The 22,037-nt window shown below is 57.6% G+C and overlaps 1 protein-coding gene across 1 annotated transcript in view; it reads left to right on the forward strand.

Moving 5' to 3' along the window:
* The first annotated feature begins 3,718 nt into the window (after nucleotides 1–3,718).
* The window catches only part of PDILT (protein disulfide isomerase like, testis expressed), a 33,529-nt gene continuing 15,210 nt past the window's right edge, over nucleotides 3,719–22,037 (forward strand). The window contains exons 1-7 of the mRNA XM_055136803.1: nucleotides 3,719–3,761; nucleotides 4,147–4,213; nucleotides 4,308–4,314; nucleotides 7,310–7,517; nucleotides 13,082–13,288; nucleotides 18,021–18,154; nucleotides 19,213–19,350. Coding sequence (XP_054992778.1) covers nucleotides 3,719–3,761; nucleotides 4,147–4,213; nucleotides 4,308–4,314; nucleotides 7,310–7,517; nucleotides 13,082–13,288; nucleotides 18,021–18,154; nucleotides 19,213–19,350 — 804 coding nt within the window. The remainder of the gene's footprint in view (nucleotides 3,762–4,146; nucleotides 4,214–4,307; nucleotides 4,315–7,309; nucleotides 7,518–13,081; nucleotides 13,289–18,020; nucleotides 18,155–19,212; nucleotides 19,351–22,037) is intronic.

The following is a 22,037-nucleotide window of genomic DNA, read 5'->3' on the forward strand; positions in this document are numbered from 1 at the left end:
GACCCAGGTTCGATCCCCATCATATCCTCGGGTGCCCCGTCAGGAGTGATTCCTGAGCACAGAGCCGGGAGTCAGCACTACTGGGGGTGGCTCCCCCCAAATGTTGCAGCATTTATGGACTCGCAACTATTGTCCCTTCACCCGCACCAAGTGCTCCAGGCCCCACCACTCAATCATTATTATTAGCCCCAACTTATTGGGATCCTTGAGTGCGGCTACACTTTGCCTGGCATTATCCTCCTGTCTCCTTTGCCCCCTCAGACGATTGTTCTAGCAGCAATAAGGTTCCAGAACATTCCTGTTGCCCTGTAAAGTTCCCTGGTGTTCATATGCTGTTAGTATTCCCCTCCACGAATCCTATAAAAAAAATAAGGGTCTCTTCTGAAAGCATGTTCTTTGCTCCTTCCTTCCTTCCTTCCTTCCTTCCTTCCTTCCTTCCTTCCTTCCTTCCTTCCTTCCTTCCTTCCTTCCTTCCTTCCTTCCTTCCTTCCTTTCTTTCTGACTTCTTTCTCTCCTTAAAATGTTTAGGAGAGGGGCTGGAGCAATAGCAAGGGCGTTTGCCTTGCACACGGCTGACCCGGGTTCGAATCCCAGTATCCCATACGGTCCCCTGAGCGATGCCAGGGGTAATTCCTGAGTGCAGAGCCAGGAGTAACCCCTGTGCATCGCCAGGTGTGACCCAAAAAGCAAAAACAAAAAAAGATGTTAAGGAGATTCAGCTACATGGGGAACATGTAGCTGAACCTGTTTCCTTGTCGGCTGTCGATGGGATGCTGAGGATTTGTTTATTCTTCTCTCCGCTGACAGGGCTACGTGGGTGCTAACTAAGCACCCTAAAGGGACTTAGACAAGGCCCAGCAATCCCAAGGAAACAAGAAATAAAACAGTCGTTTGAACTGGAGCGCCTGGGGCCTTCAGATGGGCCAGTGGTTGGAAAGCACTTTCTAGAGGTGATTTTTTAAATATTTATTTTTGCTTTTTGGGTCACACCCAGCGATGCTCAGGGGTTACTCCTGGCTCTGCACTCCGGTGCTGGGGGTGTGGGGGACCCTATGGGATGCCGGGGATCGAACCCAGTTTGGCCTCATGCAAGGCCACAAACGCCCTCCCGCTAGAGGCAATTTTCTTCCGTGCCGAGGGACAGTCCTGGATGGTAAGGGCTACTTCTGGCATTTTATCCCGAAGGAAGATTCAAGACTCAGCGGGAACAGGGACCCCTAACCAGGCTCCCCTCCTGCCAATTCCGACCCCCCCATCTTCCTTGGCAGCTTATGATCAGACGTCCCCAGGCCTCCCCTCCAGGACCCAACCCCCCCAGCCCCCCACCCACCCCCCCAGACCCGGCTCCCTGCTCAGATCACGAATCAGCCGACCTAGAGGAAAGGTGACCCCGGGGCCGAGGGCCGTGAGCCTCGTTACCTTGTTCCGAAACCAAGAACGGCCGAGGCCTTCCTGCTGCTGCTCTGGAGGGAGCAGCAGGCCCGGTGCCTGGGAACAGTCTGGATCAGGCAAAGACTATTTGCCGCCCAGCTTCCCACCCCTGGGAACTTTGTCCCCACACACAGCCCAGGGGCAGGCCCGAGGCCGCAGCAGGCACGTGTTTCCCCCGTGTTTCCCGCACTCCCAGCCCGCCAGGGGCACCCCACACCCTCTCTCCCTTCCTTCACTCACAGCCCCTGGAAGCTGGTCCCGACCCCGGCAGCAGCTGAGCGTGTCTGTGTATAGACACACACAGGGAGAGGCCCCTGCGCACGAGCAGATGGAGACGCCCTCTCACGTTGCGGTGACAGTCCAGTTTATAAATGTTATCAGTGGGCAGGGCATTGGCATGCGGCCGACCCGGGTTTGATTCCTCCGCCCCTCTTGGAGAGCCCAGCAAGCTACTGAGAGTATCCCGCCCGCACGGCAGAGCCTGGCAAGCTCCCCATGGCATATTCGATATGCCAAAAACAGTCACAACAAGGCTCACAATGGAGACGTTACTGGTGCCCGCTAGAGCAAATCGATGAACAACGGGACAACAGTGCGACAGTGCTACTTTATAAAAATAAAACAAAATTTAAAAAAAATAAGAAAAAGTTCCAGACTGGCTGTAAAACCTCATAGGAACCAGGGAATCATGACCCCCACCTCACACCCTACAACCCCCCCAGACAGACAGACAGACACACAAAACACACAGGCACAGACACATAGACACAAACCTACAGAGAACACACACAGAGACACACAGACAGACAGACAGACAGACACAGAGAACACAGGCACACACATACAGACACACAGACACATACAGAGAGAGACACACACAGACAGACGCATAAAACACACAGACACAGGGAACACTGGCCCATTCATACACTCACACTCACACACACACACAGAGCACAGAGCTCCTCACTCTTTGTTCTTACACACACACACACACACACACACACACACACACACACACACACACACACACACACACTCCTTACTCTTTGTTCTTCGCCGCTCAGCCTCGCACCCCCGCAGTAGCTACTCTCTGGGGAAACCTGTCTCCAGGGCCAGCATCTGTGCGGGAAAATGCCCACCAGGCTCGGTTTCAGGCAACCGACACTGGGACGACCGAGTCGCAGAAGTTCCTGAATATCATCAACCTTCTCTCCTGTGACCCCGGGGACTGGGCTGCTCCCTGCGCTGGGCCGTTCCCGGCTGGCCACTGGCTCCCGAGATCCCGCCCGCCTTAGCCAAGGGCAGGCCACGACCTCTCACCTCCCCTGGCATCCTGTGCCCCGGGACCCTGTCTGTCTGGGGTCCCAAGCTCCCCGGGGTCCTGTCCCCCCAATCCTGTCTGTCTGGGGTCCCGTCCCCCGTTCCTATGCCCCTGAATCCTGTCTGTCTGGGGTCTCATGCCCCGGGGTCCTGTCGCCCCCAATCCTGTCTGTCTGGGGTCCCATGCCCCCTGGAGTCCTGTCCCCCCAATCCTGTCTGTCTGGGGTCCCATGACCCCTGGAGTCCTGTCCCCCCAATCCTATCTGTCTGGGGTCCCATGCCCCTGGAGTCCTGTCCCCCTGAATCCTGTCTGTCTGGGGTCCCATGCTCCCTGGAGTCCTGTCCCCCTGAATCCTGTCTGTCTGGAGTCCCGTCCCCCGGGGTCCTGTCCCCGTGTTGGGACCGGAGCCGCAAGAAAGAGAGACAGCTAGCCGGGCAGAGTCTCTTGCAAGGGAAAAGTTTATTCAGACCAACATGCTGGGGCTGCACCTCAGGTGGATACAGCGGTCTGTGCTAGCTAGGGCAGCCTTTTTATAGGGCTGAGTCCTCTGGGCCAGTCACGTAGTCACGTAGCCTCGTCCGGAGCCACTATCTTGGGATCCGTGTGTCCGAAGACATTCTTTTATTCTTTTTGCCCCGCGTCAGGAGTTACTATCTGTAGAGCCGTGGGACCGGAGTCGCTATCTGGGCTCTGTGTCAGGGGCCGTGGGACCGGAGTTTCTATCTGCTGGGCCGGAGTCACTATCTGCTGGGCCGGAGTCTCTATCTGCTGGGCCGTGGGGCCGGAGTCACTATCTGGGCTCCTTGTTCATCTGGGCTCCTTGTTCCCAGCAACTCCTTCTGTGAGCGGGTCCCTCTCTCTTAGGCACGTATGTGAATCCCAGCCCAACCGGCAGGCATTGTCAGGATGTATGTGACGGGCCCAGGCACAGTGCATTGTTACATACAGTTCAGGGGCGTAAGCATGGCTACAGAAGCAGAACAAGGCGAGGTTACAAAGGTCAAGCGTGGGCTTTAACCCAATATAACTTCTTTTAACTTAACACCCTGGCATCTTGTCTGTCTGGGGTCCCGTCCCCCCGGGGTCCCGCCCCCCGGGCCTTCCTCCCCTCCCTCCTCCCCGTGTGCTCCCTCCCGAGCACGCTCCCTCTCCAGCAGCCAGTGCCGCCTCCTGCAGCTTCCCCCAGGTCTGATGGACTGAGGAAGTGACACATACTGGGGGCCCGGGAGATACTTGGGGGCTTCAGGGCCTTGCCTTGCACTCGCCTAATCCCAGTTCCCTCCGCAGCACCACAGGGGCGTCAGGAGTGGTCCCTGAGCGTCCAGAGTCTCCCCTGAGCATGGCCAGGGCTGCCCCCGCCCCGCCGCCCCCGCCTCAGGCCCGCCCTGCAGGTGATGAGCTGAAAGGCTCCGGCCGGGGCCTGGGGCCTGTGTTAGGAGCGAGTCTTCCTCGAGGCCGGTGGGTGGTGGGGAGGGGAGGGGGGCGGTCCTCTGGCGTGGGGACTGTGCGTTCCCCCTCCCTCACCCCCCGCCACCCCCTTGATCACCTGCAGCACCTCTGTGAGCGAGACCCCCTTCTAGGGGGCATGAGATTGAACCCCAGAAAGCCTCCATGGGCTCCCCACGGGCTGTTCCCACCAGGCTTGGAACCGAGCATGGTGGGAATTTTCTCACATGACACCTCCCGGGGCTGGAGCGATAGCACAGCGGTAGGGCGTTTGCCTTGCATGCAGCCGACCCGGGTTCGATTCCTCCGTCCCTCTCGGAGAGCCCGGCAAGCTACCGAGAGTATCCCGCCCACACGGCAGAGCCTGGCAAGCTCCCCGTGGCGTATTGGATATGCCAAAAACGGTAACAAGTCTCACAATGGAGACGTTACTGGTGCCCGCTCGAACAAATCGATCAGCAACGGGATGACAGTGACAGTGATGCCACCTTCCCACCACCACATTTCCGATGTTTCCATCCCAAATCCCAATCCCTGCCTCAAAGCAGGACTGAAATAATTATTTTGTATTGTTTGTTATAAAAATCTGCTGAGAGAGCTAGAAAAAAAGTCTCCTTCGAGGAAAGAGTGTGAAGATTGTTGCATTCCACCCAGGGGCCATTAAGCCCTTCTCTAAGAGATCACTAACGTGTTGTTAAAGGTTGAGCCTTGTGTGTTTTTATAGATATAGATATAGATATGTAAAATAAATGTGCATTTCCCTCTAAGGTTGGTTGCCTCCTGTTTTGAACGCCGTCAAACGGGGCGCAGTAACCCTGGAGTACGGGCGGAGAGCATTTGGTTTGGAGTATCATGCAGCTGTGAACAGGGCTGCTGCACACAGCCCCTTAAGGTCCGAGCTGGGAGACCTGTGGGGGGTGGTCTCTGCCCTAGTCTGTGCCGAGACGGAAGCCGATTCTGCCTGCCCCAGACCCCCCAGCACGATCATGTGTGGCCCCGGCAGGGAGCCAGCACGGCTGGTCTGAACGACACCGCATCACCAGGTCTGAACGTCCAAGCACCTGGCCTGCCAGCTGAGGTCTGCCCCGAGCTCTGTCCCCTCCCGGGCGGGGAGAGCTGCCGTTCGGTTTGTCTTGTCTTGACACTTTTGGCTGGGGGCTGCTCCCGGCCGTGCCCAGGGGTCGCTCCTGGTTCAAGACCACCTGTCGGCCGCACATGCCAGGCGGGTGCCTTAGCCCAGAAACTGTCTCTCCGGTCCCCGCGCTGGGATTTAGATGCCAGTCTCTAGACGGGGAATTCAGGAGCCTTCCGCAGTGCCCCCTGCTCTGCCTCCCCCCAGTGTGTTTGGTCTCTGACCCAGGCGGGGGTCCCCACTCCTGGTGCCAGGGCTGAGCAGGGCCCTGACTCAACAATGCCTCATTCTTCTCCATAGCCACCGGAACTCCTCCAGAACCCCAGAACTCAGTGCTCGGCACGGAGGTGGCGGGGCCAGCAGGCCCCTTTCCTGCCTCTGGACGTCTCCCGAGCGCCCGGTGTCCTCGGGACCTGCTCTGGGGAGCCGGACAAGCCAGGACTTCCTCTCCTGGCCACGACTTCCTCCAGCACCCAGAGTCGGTGGCCCCGCTGGGCCTGGGCGCAAGCAGGCCGGCCCGAGGGCACAGGCGGGGTGAGAGAGGGGTCCTAGCCGACGGCTGCCTTCTGCTGAAGCGGGTGGGTGGGGTCCACGCTTCAGCCGGGATCTCTGCAGCTGACCCAGAGGCTGAAATCAGGCCAAATGACACCCCCGTCCCCCTAACCCCCCTCCCCCCGCTATATCACAGCGTGTGGGGGGCGAGGTGAAGACAGTGAATTTTAATCTGGGGGGGCTTCAAGATGGGGGGGCACAGACTGAGGCGTGATGCCCGTGTAGAGCCAGACACCTGGGTTTCGAGGGCACAGAGCTGGCCGCAGGACCCTGCCACGGCTGGCTTGGGCCCACGAGCTCCTCGGGCTGAGCGGGCGTGGGAACCGAGTGACGGAGACCAGAGCGGGTGATTGGGAAGACGCGTGCTTAGGAAGGGGGGGGCTCACAGACTCCCCGAGAAAGGGGGAGCGTGGAGGGAGAGAGGGGAAGAGGGGGAGGGGAAGGAAAGGGAGTGGGAGAGGCAGGGGGAAGAAAGGATGGGGAAAGGATGGGGAGGGAGAAGGTGGGGAGGTTGGCAGGGAGGGAAGGGAGAGAGGAGGGATGGAAGGGAAAAGGGAGGGGAGGAAAGAAGAGGAAAGGAGGAAGGTTAGAGGGGAGGAGAGGGGGAGAAGGGGAGGCAAGTGGGTGAGGGAGGGAAGGAGAAAAAACAATGGAGAGATGGGGAGGGGAGGGGAAAGAGAAAAGGAGGGAGGGGAGAGGGAACAGGAAGGAAGGCAGGGGAGGGGAGGGAGGGGAGGGGAGGGAGGAGGGGAAGGGGGAGGGAGGGAGGGTCGTACTGTAGCTCATGAGCACTCTATCTAGCAAAGTCCCTCTGTGTACTTCTCATCACCGAGTAGGACAGTCAGGGCCCCGAGACCAGGGGGACCCCCTCTCTCGGTGTTCCGGACACGCGTGTTCCTCCCTGGCGAACTGCCCTTCCTAGCTGACCAGGGGACGGAGTGGCCGTTCCCCACTGAGCCGTCTCTCGGCTGCAGGGTTTGGAATACACACACACACACACACACACACACACACGCACACACATGTACGCACACACACATGAGCGCGCACACACACACATGCACGCGCACACACACACACACGCGCACACACACATGCACACACACACACATGCACACACACATGCACACACACACACACACACACACACACGCACACATCAGGGCGCGGCGACTGGTAAAGGAAAGTCACCCGTGGGAGACTGTCCCAGACTCCGCGGTCGTGAACCCGCCGCCCCAGGGCCGTGCCAGCGGGAGCTGGAGGTGCCCGCGGCAGAGCCGGGTCGGGGCATCTCAGCGTCCTGGGGGCCCCCCCAGGCCCTCAGTCCTCTCTGCTCTCACCTCCCTGCTGCCCACCTCCGAGCTCCCTGCCCGGGTGCCCGTGGGTCCTGCCTGCTAACGGCGCCCCTCCCCCTCCCCCTGCAGATGCCCATGGCGCTGCCCTGGGCCACGCTCCTGCTGGTGGCCTGGCGGCTCGCCACTGCCCAGGGCTCCCTGGAGCACTCGGCGGACCAGGCCGGCGGCAACAGGTCTCGGCCCCTGCACATCCGGACGGACCAGAACCTGTTGGTGCTGACGGCTGCAGGCCTGACGCAGATGCTGGACCAGACCCGCTTCCTCATGGTGCTGTTCCGTGAGTGCCCGCTCCGTCCTGGGCCGGGGGCCGGGGGCAAGGGGGAGGGGTAGCGTCGAGACCCGCTGCCTTGCTCCCTGCAGGGCCAGGGGTGTCCAGGGAAGGGGTGTGTGTGTGCGTGTGCGTGTGTGCGCGCACGTGTGTGTGTGCGTGTGTGTGTGTGTGTGTGTGTGTGTGTGTGCGCGCGTGCATCGCTAAACACCAGAGCGGGTTCTTCATACTAAAATAGTCCCTAACACCAGCCTAGTTTGCAGATGCGAAGACCAAGGTCCTGGGGCATGAAGTGCTTTGCGAGGGACTCCACTGCCCCTTGGAGACAACGGTTTAGCCCATGGTGCCTGGTCCCCCCGAGGCCGAGAGGAAGGGCCATCCCCAGGCAGCGTGACTCCTCTCTCCCGGTCACAGTGGGCATCGTATGGGCTGCTCTGGGTTTTCCGGGAGGGTGTGGAGCAGGGGGGTGGGGTGGGGATGAGGTCCAGGGAAATGCTTTGCGGGGCGTCACGGGACCAGAGGGGGCACCCCCCTCACTCTCATTTCTGTGGGCTTCCTCCGCCCCCCCCCCCCCCGTGTGTTGTGACTGGGCGTCCGGCTGCGGGGGAGGGGGTGGGGGGGCTCCACGGCCCTGACCTTCCTGGCCGCTGACTGTCGGTCATCAAAGGCACCCACCGGGGGCACCTGCGTCAGCCCCCGTCCCGAGAGCTTTGACAACAACAAAAAACATCAAAGTGACAGCTTCGAACCCAGAGTCTGGGTGCCCGGGGCTCCACTTCCTGCGGCGTGAGGCTGCAGGGCCAGCAAACCCCTTGCCCCGGGGTCTCCCCCCCCAACTCGCAGCCTCCCAGTGGGCCCGCCCAGCCCGTGTCCTGGGTCTGTCTCCCCGAGGGTCCCCTGCCACATCCATTGGTGGAACCAGCGAGCAGGGGGAGGAAACTGCAACGTCCCCTCAGTGGCGCCCAATGGGGCGCAGATGGGGTCACAGTTCCTCGGGGGATGACCGAGGAGTAAAGTTCCACCAGGATCCCACATACTACACGCCCCCCCCCCCCCCGGTGCCGACAGTTCTGTCGTAGGCACCTCGAATGGAGTTTTAGGACACCCAGGACTTCACGGGGAAAATAAAAAGCTTTAAAAATGTTTTCTTGGGGCTGGAGCGATAGCACAGCGGGTAGGGCATTTGCCTTGCACGCGGCCGACCCGGGTTCAAATCCCAGCATCCCATATGGTCCCCTGAGCACCGCCAGGAGTAATTCCTGAGTGCAGAGCCAGGAGTAACCCCTGTGCATCGCCAGGTGTGACCCAAAAAGCAAAAAAAAAAAAAAAAAAAAAGATAAAAATGTTTTCTTTAGGGGCTGGAGTGACAGCACAGCGGGGAAGGTGTTTGCCTTGCACGCGGCCGACCCGGGTTCGATTCCCAGCATCCCATAGGGTCCCCTGAGCACCGCCAGGGGTGATTCCTGAGTGCATGAGCCAGGAGTGACCCCTGTGCATTGCTGGGTGTGACCCCAAAAGCGAAAATAAAAAAAAATGTTTTCTTTAAACATCATCACTTGTGGCTGGAGCAACAGCACAGCGGGGAGGGCGTTTGCCTTGCATGTGGCCGACCCGGGTTCGATTCCCAGCATCCCATAGGGTCCCCCGAGCACTGCCAGGAGTGAGTGCAGAGGCAGGAGTGGCCCCTGTGCATGGCCGGGTGTGACCCCCCCCAAAAAAATAACTTAAACATCACGGCTTACAGAGTAGTTCAGACTGCAGCTGTCGGGGGACTTGACGACGTCCAGGGAGAGGCGGGGGCCGTTCCTGCCCAGCTCAAACTATCAGCAAATTCTCTGCCCAGCGCCAGCCTCCAAGCTGGCTTCTCTCTATGGCTGCTCCCTTGTGAATCCCAGAGTAACGCTCTGTGGAGGGGCTGCTCCGGCCTGACTCCTGACTCTGTGCTCAGGGATGGCTCCTCTGGGATCCCGCAAGGTGCTGGGGCTGAAGCCCAGGTCTGCTGCACGCAGTTCTCAGGCCTGTGGAAACACTCAAGGCCCAGCTGCCAGTGCAGACGGCCCCTGGGCCCTGGCCCCATGGCCGCCCCCTTAACCTGCCAGGAGGGAAAATTCCTGACCCTTGGGGCCCTCCACTCCCAGCCAGAGGCCGGCAGAGACAGCCCGGGCTGCAGACAGGGCCAGTCAACTCCGCTTTATTTTTTTATTTTTTATTTTTATTTTTGCTTTTTGGGTCACACCTGGCAATGCACAGGGGTTACTCCTGGCTCTGCACTCAGGAATCACCCCTGGCGGTGCTCAGAGGACCATATGGGATGCTGGGAATCGAACCCAGGTCAGCCTCGTGCAAGGCAAACGCCTTACCCACTGTGCTATTGCTCCAGCCCCTCAACTCCGCTTTAATCGCGCTGGAGGAAGCCCCGTGTTGGGATACTTGAAAGCGTTTCCTGCTGCGGGTCTTTGAAAGCCGTGGACACCCGCGGAAAGGCCTGTTATCAAAAGGAGACACTTAACTGCATTCGATTTAAATATTTGATTTATTCCCGTACACAGTTTAGCGCGAAATGAGTTTTCAGAAGCTGGCAGGGCTTGGAAGGTGACCTTTGCCAAAGCTAATCATTTGCGGAAACACATGTGCTTGGCTTCGCTCCCAAGGCAAACAAACTCCTGGCGATAGGATTGGCTTTTTGTTGTTGCTGTTGTTTCTAAATAATAATAATAATAATAATTCGAGCGGGTCACTGTCATCCCATTGCTCATTGATTTGTTCGAGCGGGCACCAGTAACATCTCTCATTGAGAGACTTATTGTTACTGTTTTTGGCATATCCAATACACACGGGTAGCTTGCCAGGCTCTGCCGTGTGGGCTCCATACTCTCAGTAGCTTGCCGGGCTCTCCGAGAGGGGCGGAGGAATCGAACATGGGTTGGCCGAGTGAAAGGCGAATGCCCAACCACTGTGCTATCGCTCCAGCAATAATAATAATAATAATAATAATAAATATTGTCGGGCTGGAGTGATAGCACAGTGGTAGGGCGTTCGCCTTTCATGCGGCTGATCTGGGTTTGATTCCTCGACCCCTCTCAGAGAGCCCGGCAAGCTACCGAGAGTATCTCACCCACATGGCAGAGCCTGGCAAGCTACCCGTGGCATATTGATATGCCAAAAATCAGTAACAATAAGTCTCACAATGAGAGACATTACTGGTGCCTGCTTGAACAAATTGATGAGCAACGGGATGACAGTGACAGTTGTTGTTTCCAAAATAATAATAATAATAATAATAATAATAATAATAATAATGTTGTTGGGCTGGAGCTATAGCACAGCGGTAGGGCACTTGCCTTGCATGCTGCTGACCCAGGTTCGATTCCTCCGCCCCTCTCAGAGAGCCCGGCAAGCTACCGAGAGTATCCCGCCCACATGGCAGAGCCTGACAAGCTCCCCGTGGCGTATTCGATATGCCAAAAACAGTAACAACAAGTCTCACAATGAAGACGTTACTGGTGCCCGCTCAAGCAAATCAATGAGCAACGGGACGACAGTGACAGTGACAGTGAATAATATTGTCTGCAGGGTAATAGTGCCCTGGAAACTCTGGATTCCTCCGTTTTCCCTCTCTCCCGGGGTTTCTGTTGGGTCTTTGTTCTCGGAAAGACTCTCCTGGAGTCCCAGACAGACCCGGGCGCCTCAGCGTGACCCTGGACCCCCAGCTGCCTCTCCCCGACGCCCCAGCTCACCGCGCTCAGGGCAAAGTCAGAACCCTCAAGGCCGTGCTTGGCTCTTGCCTGGTCTCAGCTCTAACCTGGACCAAGTCTCCTGGACACTCCCCTAAAGCCGGGTGCAGCTACAGTTCCCCCGTGGCCCCGTGGCCTCTGCCCTGTGCCTTGGGTCCAGCACTCCGCACCCCACCCAGCAAGGCACCTTCCTGGATCCCCCCACCCCCATCCCATTCTCCCCACTTCAGGGTCTCTGTCATGCCCCTCCCCACCCGAGGTTTTCCTGAAGTGCAAATGTAGTGAAAAGCCCCCAGAGACCCTCTAAGCTCCTTGACACGCTTCCTGTGGCCTCTGCTTTCATGGGCCTGAGCCCGAGGGCTCTCGACGCCCCGGGGTGAGCCTGTCCCATCTCGGGGGGCCTGCGGGGGGCTTCCCCGGCCGTGTAGACTGTTGGGCAGCGCCCTGACCTCCACACCCAGCCGTGACCCCTGTGAAATGTACCCGACAAGTCCAGGTGCCCCCTGTTAAGGACCAGGGTTAATGCCCCCCAGTGAGGACCGGGCCGATGAGCTCTTTCAGGTCAGAGGGGATTGGGGGGCGTCAGAGCCTCCTCTTCCCTTCCCGTGCCCGGCCTTCTTCACCAGAAGGGTGCCCGGACCTGCACCCCTCAAAGGAATCGGAGCTGCGGCCACTGGGCCTGTTAGTGCCAGAACTGTCCACCAGGGGGCGTGCGCTCGATCTCTCTCTCTCTCTCTCTCTCTCTCTCTCTCTCTCTCTCTCTCTCTCTCTCTCTCTCTCTCTCTCTCCTTCCCTCCCAGTGCTCATTTCTGACTCCAGGGTGGTGGGGGTCACTGTAGTGGCAATATGGATTACCCTTCCGTACTTCCCCTGGGCCGGGCATCCGGACAGGAGCTCTCTGAACCCAGTGTGAGTCAGAGCAGGCTGTGTGAGTCTGGATTCCGGCTAAACTCTTTTCGCCATTTTGACCTTGAATATCACTGTAGCATTGTAGCACTGTCGTCCTGTTGTTCATCGATTTGCTCGAGCGGGCACCAGTAACGTCTCCATTTGTGAGACTTGTGGATGCTGTTTTTGGCATATTGAATACGCCACGGGGAGCTTGCCAGGCTCTGCCATGGGGGCGGGAGTAGACTACTTTCCCTCCCTCTCTCCCTTCTGGTTTCCCCTCCCCCTTCCTTCCCTCCCTCTCCCTCTCCTCTCCCACTGCACCCCCTCACTCCCCACCTTCTTGCAGTGCCAAAGGATTGCAGGTCACACCAGGAAGCAGCCCCCCCACCCCGCCCCATGCAAGAGGCAGCCCCCTACTGAGCCACGCCCCTGGGGACCTGCCCTCCATTTTGCATCAGTTTCCTTAGTGGAGATGTCAGCTGGGGGATCACCGGCCCGGTCCCCATAGGGCCCCTGGAAGTCCCGAGCCCCATCAGCGGGCACTCAGTAACTCCCCGTGGCCGAGCTGCACCCACTTTCCCAGGGGGCAGGTGGAGCTGGTAGGCACCCGCGTGGGAGCAGGCAATAGATCTACGTGGGGCTGGAGCGATAGCACAGCGGGGAGGGCGTTTGCCTTGCACGTGGCCGACCCGGGTTCGATTCCCAGCATCCCATGTGGTCCCCTGAGCACTGCCAGGGGTAATTCCTGAGTACAGAGCCAGGAGTGGCTCCTGTGCATTGCCAGGTGTGACCCAAAAAAGCCAAAAAAAAAATAGATCTACGTGGTGTCCATGGTCATGTGTAGCCTGGGGCCCTCTCTGGAGCCAGGCCTGGGGTCCGAGGCAGAGCCGGGCACAGGGGGTGGGGCTCAGCCCCTCAGCCCTGGCCTCTCCCTGCTGACTCTTCCAGATGACCCGTCCGCTAAGCAATCCAGGAGCTTGGCTGAGGAGCTGGGCAGAGCCGTGGAGATGCTGGGCAAAGGCAAGCACGGGGTGGGCTTCGGCAAAGTGGACATCACCGTGGAGACGGACCTGCGGGAGGAGTTCAAGGTCCAGGAGGCCCCAGAGCTGAAGCTGTTCTTCGAGGGCAACAGATCGGAGCCCATCAGCTGCCAAGGTAAGGGTAAGCGTCGAGGCTCAGACCCACGGACAGCACGCCAGGAAGTCTTGCGTGCAAGGGCCCTGGGGCAGAGGCCTAAAGCATGCGGCGGGGTCAGTGCCAGCTCCGGACAGGGATGGGCTGAAGCTGAGCGATGTTCCGTTTCCGTTCTACACGCAACTGCAGAAACCGAGGTGGTCTTGTGGGGACCGGAACTTAGAAGAGCTACGTTAGGGGTGGACAGAGGCTATGGGGGACTGTAGGGTGGGAGCCTGCAGTTCCCAGAATGGACACTAGAGGGCAGGCGAGGCCTGGGGTAGGGTGGGGCGCCCCTCCCGCTGTGTGTGTGTGTGTGTGTGTGTGTGTGTGTGTGTGTGTGTGTGTGTGTGTGTGTAAAAGCAGGAAGTAGAATGAAAGTAAAGGAGGGAATGGGGTAAGGAGCAGTGAGAAGAGGTACAAAAAACTGCTCCTTCCCATGGTCCTCAGGGACCCGGCAGAAACCCTTGGTCCTGTAGGTATGAGGATCCCAGGGGTTCTGAGTCCAGAGTGCGGGTCACGCCTCGGGCTCTGCGGCGTCCTTGCCTCCTGCCGGACGCTGCGAGCTGGACTTCCTTCCAAACCACAAGGTGGCAACGTGGCCATTTTCGGTCTGAGCTTCTTGGTGGTGGCCTCCAGCTAGCACCCTGGGCGGGGGTTGGGGGTGGGGATGGGGGCTTTTACCGGTGGGGAAACTGAGGCACATAGAGGCGGGACAACTTCCTCAGGCTTTCTGGGAAGGGCGAGACGGCAGGCAGCCGAGGGACTTGGGACGCAGACACCAGCGAGTGACCCACACGGGGCTGCCTTGATGAAACTGGGCTCCTGGCCGGGTCTGGCCGCAGCCCCCCGCCCCAGCCGGCCGCCAGGAAAAGGGCAGGTGAGAGTCTTCTCCTGTGTCCCCAGCTCTGCTCCGTGCAGCCGTGGTGGAGGAGCCCCCATCCCGGGAGAGACGCCCCAGGGGCCACAGTGGGGCTGGGATGGAGGATGGACACCCCCATTTCTCAGACCCACAGGGGAGGAAATTCACCGAGGCTCCGCCCCCTGAGCCAAGGGGGGCTCAAGCTGGGCTGTTCTGTGCACTGTATCCCCCCACCCCCCCGAGGCTGTGGGGCTCGTCCTTGCGGCGGGCAGGGTCCTCCCAGCTTTCCCCTCTAATTGCCAAGGGCCAGTGGGGCAAGTCGTGTGCAGGCAATGGTGTGCCCACGGTTTGTGGACTCAGAGACGAGTGCTCAGGGACACAGGGACTCGGGGCGCGGGGACTCGGGACACAGGACTGACGGACTCTGGGACTCGAGCGCTCAGGACCCCGGGCCCTCAGGGGCTCAGTTGCCAGGGGGCCTCTGTGCCACGGAGCCTGGGAGGGAGGTAAGCGTGGCTCGCACACGTGCCCAGAGGAAGTGGCTCCAGCCCCTTGAGTCCGTTCACTGCAATGATTCTGCCCACAGCGGTGTGTCGGGCACCTGCGTGAGCTACTGCTGCACAGATCAGAGGAAGCCGGAGCCGGAAAGCGGGGGCCACAGGCAGGGACACGGAGAACAGGCAGGGGAAGGCCGTGCCCCAAACGGCTGAGCCCATGACCTTGAGGAGCCGGGCGGCCGGGCGGGGGGGCTGGGGTGGCCAGCAGGACATGGAGCTTGGAGAGGGGGGTCCCAGCCACCCCCTTTCCCAGGGGGCGAGCGGGGTGGGCTCCAGCCCAGGAATGGGCAGGGGGGTCAGTGCAGTGAGGGGGTGTACGGGTGGCATAAGGCCTCCTCTGTCCCTGAGGCTGGAACTGCCACCCCAACTCCCAGGCTCCCCGTGGGTTTTCCCAGGGGGCCAAGGTGTAGCGCCGTGCCTGGTGACGCTCAGACTGGGATCCCCAGCACCCGTGACGCCCCCCGCTGGCAGGTCTCTGTGTGCTGTCGGAAGTCAGGGTGCTGACTCCCTTTTTATCATGGTGATTTTTTTTTTTTTGCGAGTTGTGCTCTGGGATCACTCCTACCAGTGCTCGGGGAGCACTACAGGGCTGGGGACGGAAGCTGGGTGAGCTGTGTGCGAGACGGGCGCCTTCCCCCCCTGGACACACTCACTGGCCAACAGCAGGTGCTCCTGAGGGCCAGGGATGACTCACTCCCTGCCCCTGGGCACATGTCACTTGCGTTAAGGTCCGTTGGCGAAATCTCACACGGTGCACAACAGTCTATAAGTTTGTGTGTCCATTTGCTTCGTGTGGCACTTTGAAAACGGTGCCTTTGTATTCAGAGGGGATGTATGCAAGGATTCTGAATGGACAGTCCCTTTCACTGGGCATCTCAGGGTGCCCTGGGTGGGCCCTTGTGCCAGTTCGTTTGCTCTCTTTGGAGCCTTTCCCCAGCCCTGTGCCCCCCCCACCCCGCCCCGCCCAAATGAACTCCAGTGACTCTGGTGTTTGCTCACCTGACCCCCAGGAAGTCTCCCCGGCTCTGTGGTCTAAGTCACGTCTCTCTGCTGCAAGGTCCTTAACGCTTGGCTAAGCTGTGTGTGCTGCCCGGCGTGCCTGTGGGTATCTGGCACCCGACCGTCCCGAGCAGAGTAAGGGCACACGTGGGGGCGGTGTGTCTGTTTCAGCTCATGGCCAGACATCGCTGTGACAGTGGAACAGACCCCCCCCCCCAGCAGAGATGCCACCAAGAGGAAGGAGTGATGGGGTGACGGGACAAGGCGGCTCCCAGCAAGCACTGCGCTCGCTGATCCCCGCAACTCAACGGGATGGTTCCATTCTGGGGACTGGAATGGAGGTCACCAGGCTTGGTACATGGCTTGCAAGCAAGAGGCCCGGGTCCAATCCCCAGAACCACATGCTCCCCAGGCACTGCTACCAGTGACTCCCAAGCACAGAACTAGAAGTAGTATGGGGGAGAGAGAGGGAGAGAGAGGGAGGAGAAGGAGGAAGGGAGGCAGAGGGAGAGAGAAAGAGAGAAAGAAAGAGAGAGGAGACAAAGAGAGGAGAGAGAGAAAGAGAGAAAAGGAGAGAGAAAGAAAAAAGGAGAGAGAGAAAGAGAGGGAGAGAGGAAGAGGAGAGAGAGAGGGAGAGAGAGAGGAGAGAGGAAGAGAGAGAAGGAGAGAGAGAGGGAGAGAGGAGAAAGAGAGAGAGAGAAAGAGAGAGACAGGGAGAGAGAAAGAGGAGAGAAAGAGAGAAGGAGAGAAAGAGAAAAGGAGAGAAATAGGGAGGGAGAGAGAAGGAGTGAGAAAGAGAAAAGGAGAGAGAGAGGAAGAGAGGAGAGAGAGAGAGTGAGGGAGAAAAGAAGAGAGAGAGGGAGAGGAGAGGGAGAGAGAAGGAGAGAGGGAGATAGGGAGAGACAGAGTGAAAGAGAGAGAGGAGAGAGAGAAGGAGAGAGAAAGGGAGAGAGAGGGAGAGAAAGGGAGAGAGAGAGTGAAAGAGAGAGAGAGAGGAGAGAGAGTTCAGTTGTATCGCAGAACTTAGCATCATATTTATATTATCTGGCATCATGTGAGATGGACGATCCCAGCAAGCCTGCCCCCTTGTGCCCATTCCGACGCCCTGGCACGTCCCCCCAGATGGCCTGTATGTCCGGTCTCAGAAACCCAGTCTTCTGCTGTTTGTCCCCGAGAGTGGGGGGGCCTGCTGCCGTGTCTCCCTGGAGGCCATGGGGACTTGAGAGCGTGGAGTCCCCGGCCGCGGGCTGGCTGGTCTTTGGGTCTGTGCTTGGTTTAGCCGAGTAGTGGGATGGACCGGCCCGTCTCCCGGCCCCCGGGAAGTGGGTAGGCAACGGGGCAGGGCCTGCTTCCGCCCGGGCTTGGGCCAGACTTGGCCGTTGGGGTGACCGCTGGCACCTCAAAAACACTTGTGCCTTCTCGGCAAATTTGGGACCATAAGGACAACGCTCCAACAGTCCCTGTGGGGCCAGGGGCTGTGCGGGGTGCTGCTCACTTACTCCTGTGGTCAGTGCTCCAGTCTGGGTGCCGGGCACTGGGGGAGGGGGGAGGGGGGTGAGGACTGGCCCTGCGCCGGCTTGAAAAGGAAACTTCCATGGGATCCATTGAACTTTCTGTCTCTTGTCTCTCTGTCTCTGTCTCTCTGTCTCCCTGTCTCTGTCTCTCTCTGTCTCTCTGTCTCTCTCTGACTCTCCATCTCTGTTTCTCTCTGTCTCTCTGTATCTGTCTCTGTCTCTCTGCCTCTGTCTCTATTTCTGTCTCTCTGTGTCTCTCTGTCTCTGTCTCTCTGTCTCTCTCTGTCTCCATGTCTCTGTCTCTCTGTCTCTCTGTCTCCCTGTCTCTGTCTCTCTGTCTGTCTCTCTCTGACTCTCCATCTCTGTCTCTGTCTCTCTATATCTGTCTCTGTCTCTCTATGTCTCTCTGTCTCTCTGTCTCTGTCTCTCTCTCTGTCTCTCTCTGACTCTCCATCTCTGTTTCTCTCTGTCTCTCTGTATCTGTCTCTGTCTCTCTGTCTCTGTCTCTCTCTATTTCTGTCTCTCTGTCTCTCTCTGTCTCTGTCTCTCTGTCTCTCTCTGTCTCTGTCTCTGTCTCTCTGACTCTCCATCTCTGTCTCTGTCTCTCTCTGTCTGTCTTTTTCTGTCTCTATCTCTCTCTCTGTCTTTTTCTGTCTCTGTCTCTCTCTGTCTTTTTCTGTCTCTGTCTCTCTGTCTCTCTCTGTCTCTTTTTCCATCTCTGTCTCTCTCTGTCTCTGTCACTCTCTCTGTCTCTGTCTCTGTTTCTGTCTGTCTCTCTCCAGGAGTGGTTGAGTCGGCTGCTTTGGTCGTCTGGTTGAGAAGACAAATTCGCCAGAAAGTATTCCTGTTCACTGACATGCAGGAGGCGGTCATCTTTGTGAACTCCAGGCCCCTGGTCATCATGGGCTTCTTCCAGGTGCGGGGCAGCCCGGGGCTTAGTGAGCTGTGAGTGTTCCCTTCGGGGCAGGGCAGGGGTGAGGAGCGCGGAGCGATGGGGTAGACTCCAGGCCGGTTCTCTTGGAGCTGGCGTGCTTCTCTGGGGGCACGCCCGGGTTTCCTAAGACCGGCAGGACACGAGAGAAGCAGGAGGAGAAGCTAGTGGCCAGGGTGGACGGGAGCGGAGAGAGGCCAGTGCTGAGCCGCCCTTCGGGTGGTTTCTAGGGTGTGACTGGCCTCGAGGCAGTTCCTTGGCACTGGCCACCTCACTACAGAGTCCGCACGTTGCTTCTGATTGGAAGAAGGGCTTTCTTTGATGCTTCAAGTCTGAGCAGTCAGACGTGGGTGTGATTTCTAGGACTGTGCCATCCCGAGTTGGGGAGGAAAAAAATCCCAGTTTCCTTTTAAGTCAAATAATTGAGAGTGTAATTTGGCCAACCCTTGACACCGAGAGACGGCGGTGCTTGGTCTTGCACTGGGCGCCGTGCGTGTTCAAATCAGTCGCCTCTTCTGGGCTACGTGCTCAGGGTCAAGGTGGTTGCTGTGCCCCTGAGCCGTCCCAGATCCATCCCTGGTACCGAGTCTGGTTCTCTGAGCACCACTAGGAGTGACCCCTGAGCACAGAGCCAGGAGAAAACCCTGAGCATTGTTGGCCATGGTCCTAATCCCCCCTCCCTGGACAACCCATGCTCAAATGTCTCAGTCCCTGTCACACTGTCGCACTGTCGTCCCATTGTTCATCGATTTGCTCGAGCAGGCACCAGTAACGTCTCTGTTGTGAGACTTGTGGTTACTGCTTTTGGCACAACCTCACTCCCTCTGTGAAGACCCTCTCCTCCTTGGAGAAGAGCCCACCCGCTCCCCCCGTTGCTTGGCACGGATCTGCGTATTCTGCCCTTAGACAGGGCCAGAGAGGAAACCTGTACCTGACTCGCCCCTGAAAAGGGTCTTGGAACTTAAGAAGACGACGTGGCCCCCATGCCCGCTGTCCCAGACATTCCACTGTCTGCTCAAACCGGACATCTTCCCCCCGAACAGGATTTAGAGGAAGAAGTGGCGGAATTGTTCTATGATACGGTCAAAGACTTCCCGGAGCTACCCTTCGGCGTGATATCCATTGGCAATGCTGCCGGGGGCTTCCACGTCATCTTGGACAGCGTCCTGGTGTTCAAGAAGGTAAGACTTGGACCTACTGGCCAGTGGGGACGGGCCAGTCCTCAAGGCAGGGGACTCTGCATGCATGTGGGGACGTGGGCTACAAATTTTGGCTCTGCCACGTGTGAGTAGCTGACCTTTGTGGAATGATGAACTCTTGATATTTCTCCGGCCTTTCCGGACGTTCTTTCCTGGAAGCCCCCTGTTTGGACTCCTGGACTTAACCAGTAAATGCCCTTAATTAAGACCCCAGTCGACACCCCGCACAGACTCATGCTCCTTCCTACTCACTAGCGCCAATTGCCATCCATGTCCCCAACACTTAAATTTTCCATCTCACACCAGATTTCCTCCACCCTCAGGCCTTTGAGTCCATCATCAGCTGTCTCCAGGTGCCGGAGTTGAAAGCTGATATCTCCTCAAGTCTGCTTCCAGTGTCTGTCTGTCTGTCTGTCTCTCCTCTCTCTCTCTCTCTCTCTCTCTCTCTCTCTCTCTCTCTCTCTCTCTCTCTCTCTCTCTCTCTCTCAGCTGTGCTTCCATCTCCCCCACCCAGTTGAGCAAAGCCAGGACACTCAGAAACCAGTCTAACACTCCCCGCTCTTCCTCAGTCCTCATAACCAAGTCATGACCCCAGCCCTATGCCCCCCAAATCTAATCCTTTCATCTCCCCGTTCCTCTCCAGACCCTTCTTCTTCTTCTTTTTTTTTTTTTTGCTTTTCGGGTCACACCCGGCGATGCACAGGGGTTACTCCTGGCTCTGCACTCAGGAATTACTCCTGGTGGTGCTCAGGGGACCCTATGGGATGCTGGGAATCGAACCCGGGTCGGCCGCGTGTAAGGCAAACGCGCTACCCGCTGTGCTATTGCTCCAGCCCCTCTCCAGACCCTTCTAACTCAAGAGACCGTCATCTTCTCCAGCCCGTGGCGACTGCCGATGTCTGCCACGTGTTCTCTTGTCCTCTAAGCAGCACTCTTTCCCAAATTCTCCTCTGCGGGTCACTTTCCGGCTTTCTATCCAAAGGCCCTTGGTGGCTTCCCGTGGTGTTCAGGGTAGAGTTTCAAAGCTCCTCATGAGCCCGACTACTGTTCCCACGCCTCCCCCCACTCCCTTCCAGAATCTAGGTCTGAGCTCCCCGTGTGGCACCCAGGAGACGCCTGCCTCGGTGGATCATAAGATTAATCAAAGCGTCATTTCCTCAGGCAAACTAGCCACCGTTTACGTGTGAGAGAGGCCCACGAGCTTGCTGCCTCGCCGTATGGGGCAGTGTGGATTTATGGAGCATTTCTAGAAAGTTCTGGTGAATCGTGTTGCTCGAGACTGGTGTTTCCCAAAGCCAGCCATAATGCCCCCAGGAATGGGGGGTGTCCAGGGGCATGACCCAGGTGAGCAGGTGGTAGGAGGGATCTGTTGTCGCTTTCTGATAATTTGCTTCAAGTAAATGGGACTGGAACTGAAGGAGGGGGTGGTCCTGAGTGATTTTTTCCCCCTGAAAAGTGTGTGTAGGTCAAATAAATCTGGGACCCTCTTGGTCTAGACTGAGGTCTGTTTTGTAGATAGATCGGACTCCCATTCAACACCAAATCCTCCCAATAATCATGTTCCTTATAGATATCACTCAGAGAGGCTAGGTTACTTGCCCAAGCCCACACAGGAGGCAGATTCCATGATGCCCTATTTGGTTTGATTTTCAGAGAATTCTCTGAGCCACAGCATTTCACTTGTGCCACCGGAAGTCCCCCAATGGGTTTTAATATGGAGGAAAAAAAACCCAGATTTGTGGCTTTGTGGGATTTTTAATTTTTCTATAAAAACAACACAAAAGTTCTGAAACTGATGTGCATGGTCATGGTAACCTCAGTATATAATGAAGATGATTGATAGTTCAGGTTCGTGGGGGAATAGACACACTCTTTAATGACTCGTGTTGAAAGATTTGGGTGTCTATTAGAAAGCTAAACAAGAGCTGAATCCCTACATCACTCATTGCAGCAAATTAAATTCTATATTGATCCCTCATTTAAAAACACAAAGCCCTGATTTAAAAACACAAGAATAAAATCATGGTCAGATTAGAAGACATCCAGGGAGAGTTTTTCTTTCTAACCTTGCAAAAAAAAAAAAAAACCCTGAGGTTTCTTTAGAAAGCATCCAACAAATCCCAGAAACTATGGAATGAAATTCTGAAAAAAAAATTGAACCACACCATAATATGCTCATGCTACAGAATAACCCCCCTACTGCCCGCAAACCCCAAATCTAAGGCCAGGTAGCAAACTTGGAAAATTCGACTAGGTGAGTTGGCCGGTTTTCTAACTGTGGTCCATGTTCTAACCCATAACTGTGGGGCACGGACCCGAGAGTAAGACCACCTGGGTTGGATTCTTCCCACCACCTGTGACTAGCTTAGCATCCTTAGCTCAGCCACAAGTCATTCTCAGTTTTCTCAACCATCACCTGCAGGGGGGAACCACACTGCATAGCTCAGGGTGTTCTGAGGATGAAATGGTTAACATGTCAAGCCTGCTCAAAACCACGGTGGACAGTGCCTAGGCCCTCAGTAAGCTCAAGTGGTATTATTAGACCATAATCATCCCCAGGAAAGGGGGTGGACTTGTGCCAGAGGACAACAGGGACAGCGAGGCATTTAAGCAAGGAGAGAACATGACCAGATTTGCATTCTAACCACATCAATCTGGCTGAGGTGTTG

The sequence above is a fragment of the Sorex araneus genome, chromosome 4, assembly GCF_027595985.1.
Source record: "Sorex araneus isolate mSorAra2 chromosome 4, mSorAra2.pri, whole genome shotgun sequence".
NCBI classification, from domain to species: domain Eukaryota; kingdom Metazoa; phylum Chordata; class Mammalia; order Eulipotyphla; family Soricidae; genus Sorex; species Sorex araneus.